The sequence below is a fragment of the Otolemur garnettii genome, unplaced genomic scaffold (assembly GCF_000181295.1).
Source record: "Otolemur garnettii isolate 467f Iridium unplaced genomic scaffold, OtoGar3 scaffold00011, whole genome shotgun sequence".
Classification (NCBI taxonomy): Eukaryota; Metazoa; Chordata; class Mammalia; order Primates; family Galagidae; genus Otolemur; species Otolemur garnettii.
In genome coordinates this window covers 30516818-30520299 of record NW_003852406.1, presented here as the reverse complement: position 1 = coordinate 30520299, position 3482 = coordinate 30516818, and the positions used below count along the sequence as shown (strand labels likewise).

The 3482-nt window shown below is 45.4% G+C and overlaps 1 protein-coding gene across 2 annotated transcripts in view; it reads right to left on the bottom strand.

The window, feature by feature from the left end:
* The window catches only part of TBC1D2B (TBC1 domain family member 2B), a 95267-nt gene that overhangs the window by 27040 nt on the left and 64745 nt on the right, over nt 1-3482 (bottom strand). For both annotated transcript variants that reach the window (XM_012801845.2, XM_023510071.1), the window contains exons 5-6: nt 2706-2938; nt 1636-2019 (exon numbers count right to left, since the gene is read on the bottom strand). In XM_012801845.2, coding sequence (XP_012657299.1) covers nt 1636-2019; nt 2706-2938 — 617 coding nt within the window. The remainder of the gene's footprint in view (nt 1-1635; nt 2020-2705; nt 2939-3482) is intronic.

Sequence of the window (3482 nt, the reverse complement as noted above, 5' to 3'; positions counted from 1 at the left end):
AAAAAAAAAAAAATTACATAAGAATGTAGGCCAGGCAGTGACTCATGCCTGTAGTCCTAGCAACTTGAGAAGGTGAAGTAGGAGGATAGATTAAGCCCAGGAGTTCAAGGCTGCAGTGAGCTAGGATCACGCCACTGTAACCCAGCCTAGGTGACACAACAAGACCTTGTCTCTTAAAAAAAACCCCAACATGTATTGTATTTATACATATAAATATATATACACATATATGTATGTATATAAAAATGTATGTATATATTTATATACATATATAAAAATATATTTTATATATTCATTTATATATACATATTTACATATATTTATGTATATATACATATTTATATATATGTATTTGTATGAATAAAAAAGGACTTCTATGAACACTAATCAAGACCTCTTTTTTTAAAAAACCTATAGTTTGTAGTATATAAGTATAAACTAATGAGATTGGGGGTTTTGTTGCTTGGGTTTTTCATTATTAAATCCTCTGGCCTGCCATATCTGGTGAGTACTGCCAATGAGAAGTCGCTCTGGGAGACCGTGTACATACTCCAACCATGCTGCCATCATTCAGGCAATTTTATTTCTATTTAGGGATTATCTTCAAGGTCACTATCATGCCCCTCTTTCCCTCACTTAGTTCACTGACGGTGCACGAAACGTACTGCTAGGCACGAAGCAAACAGTAATAATGCCAGCAGTAGCAAACCTTTACCTTTCAAGGATAAACATCATTGGGGGACCAGACACCCTTGGAGCTAAATTATTTTCAAGAAGAGGGTGGCAAGCTGAGGAACACTTTGGGGCTAGGTGGGACAGTAGCTTGGACTTGAAGGTGGCTGGCATCCCAATGCCCCATGTCCACCTAAAACCTCTCCAACTGGTGGCAGTAAGGATTTTATGATCTTCTCTATGGCCTTACTGATAGTGCCCAAGCCCATCTAGCTCTCCCCACTGGAGCTCCTCTACAGGCAGATTCAGACTGCCCCTGCTCCCTGCAAATGCTGTATGTGTCTCCTACTTCATCCACTGGTCACTGCCCCAGGTATGACTGGGAGAGTCGCTTCTCTTCAGGAACCAGCTTCCCCTGCTCAGGGCTGACCCATAGGGACACTTCTACTTTCTAAACATCAGGACCCTCTCCCAGGCCTGCTTGGAAGCTGAGCTCCACTTCCCCAGCCGACCCTATACTAGCTTCTAGGAACAACGCTCCCACTCAGGCCTGCATGGGGTCCTGTACCAGGGCATGCAAAGTAAGTACATGTGTACACGGAAACACTCGCATACACAGGAGGGATGAGAAAAAGGCTCTGTCTGTTATGTGGGGTAGTGAAGTCCTCTGGGTCGTATAAATAAAGAAGTCTCAGCTGCCTGAAAGTGATGGAAGGGGAAAGATTGGGAAGTGTTCTAAGCAACGGCGACATCACTGGAGTAAGAATCTCATTTTCTATAAAAGCCCCTTTGAAGACTAAGAATTACCTCACTATATGTCTTACTATATTTATCAAAAGGGAGGGGGGCCTGTGTTGGCATCAAATTAGCTCAGGGAGCCCAGAACCTCTAAGATAACCTCAGCAAAGCTAACAGTTTGTGGGTTTCTCGTCCCAGGCCGCAGAGCCCGTAGACTGTGCTTACTCTCAGTCTGTCCATTTCCAGCTGGTCCCTGCTGGCGGGGGTGGCCAAGGGGGAGCTGGGCACTGTGGTGGGGGAAGATGCAGTGCCCTCGCATTCGCTCAGCTTGATGATGACCTCGTCCTTGGCCTGGATGGTCTCCATCAGCATCCCCAGCTGCTCATTGAGCTCGCCCACTTTGCCCTTCAGTGTCCTCACTTCCTGCTGAAGACTCTCCTTTTCCAGGCTGACCCTCTCCAGCTGGCTGGTGAGGCCCAGAATCTGGTCATCCTTCTGGTGCAGAAGCTCAAGCGTGTCCTTCGGGACCCCCTCACAGAGCCGGCTGCTTGTGAAGTACTTGTCATACTGGGATGACCGGACTGTCTGCTGGAGCAGTCGGACAAGCTCCTGGGAGCCAAAGAGAGGGTGGAGTAAGGTGAGGAGAGTGAGGAAGAGGAGGAGAAGTGGCCATCACGACAACACTGCATGGAGCAACCATCGGCATTTGAGGAAACGCAGAATCTTTACTGCAAACATTTTAATACTGAACTTCCTCTTGAAGGATCTCAAAAATAGAGAGGAAAAAATATTTTCTCTATCAAGACTGTCTGCAGAGAACAATAATAGGAAACAGGAAATAATAGACACATACACTGTAGCTTACCAGTAGTTACAAGCAGACATTCATCGGTATTAAAAAACTGTGCTCTGACATTGACTGAACTTCTGAGCAATTAAGTGTAATCAGGTCTTGTTTGCTCAGAAGGAAATTGTTTAACAGGATGTAGAAACTCTTTTTAAACAACTGTTAAAGAACTCTATGATGAAGGCTTGTTTACAGAGATTCAATCTGAGGGGCAGGACTGAGTGTGGGTACAGACAGCACCCTCTTCTGACCTCCCTTAAGGGATCTTCCAAATCCTGAAAAAATGACCACAGAGGCTGTGACAACACTAAAGTTTTTAGGGGAAAAGCCCCTCCTGGGAAACAAAACTGTCCCCAGAAAGATTCGGGGAAACATACACCAGGCTTCATTCCTCTGGTCTTTAGCTGCTGATGTGGGATAAGACAAAAGCCAGGAGAAGAAAAATTACCTTCTGACTGGACAGGTCTTTCTTCAACCGTTCCAGCTCCTCCTGCTGGCTCTGCACCTGCAGCTGCATTTCAGAGGCCGGCTTGTTGGTGCTGCCACTGCCTGATGTTCCCTCGATTGCAGGGTCACCACTGCTGTGACGGTTTTTGTACGACCCAATTATGTCTTTCAAAGGGCGTTTTCCTTTGTAGGGGTTGCGTCCAAAATCAAAGGGGAATCCTGAGCCAGTTACTCCTACATAAAAACAAAATAAAAAAAAATTGTTTTTTTTAAGTGCAGGTCTAAATCTTCCCTTTGGAAACATCAATACAATAAAGCATTCTCACAAATCTTCCTCCAACAAGCTCTGCCTTCATCACCTAGAGAACGCAGGGAGACACAGACGACTCTCTGCCCCCACCACATTCTAACCAAAACACTTACAACCAACCAACCTTGATTCCCCCCACTGGATCTTTCCTTGGAAGCTTCTATCCTATAACCACTTGAAAGGAAAAGTAAAGCTGGGGAGTGGTGGTTCATGCCTATAATCCTAGCACTCTGGAAGGCTGAGGCAGGTAGATTGCCTGAGCTCACGAGTTTGAGACCAGCCTGAGCTAGAGTGAGACACTGTCTCTAAAAATTGCCAGGTGTTGTGGCAGGCACCTGCAGTCCCAGCTACACAGGAGGCTGAGACAAGAGAATCGCTTGAACCCAAGAGTTTGAGATTGCTGTGAGCTATGATGCCACAGCACTCTATAAGGGTGACAAAATGAGACTCTATCTCTAAATAAAGAAA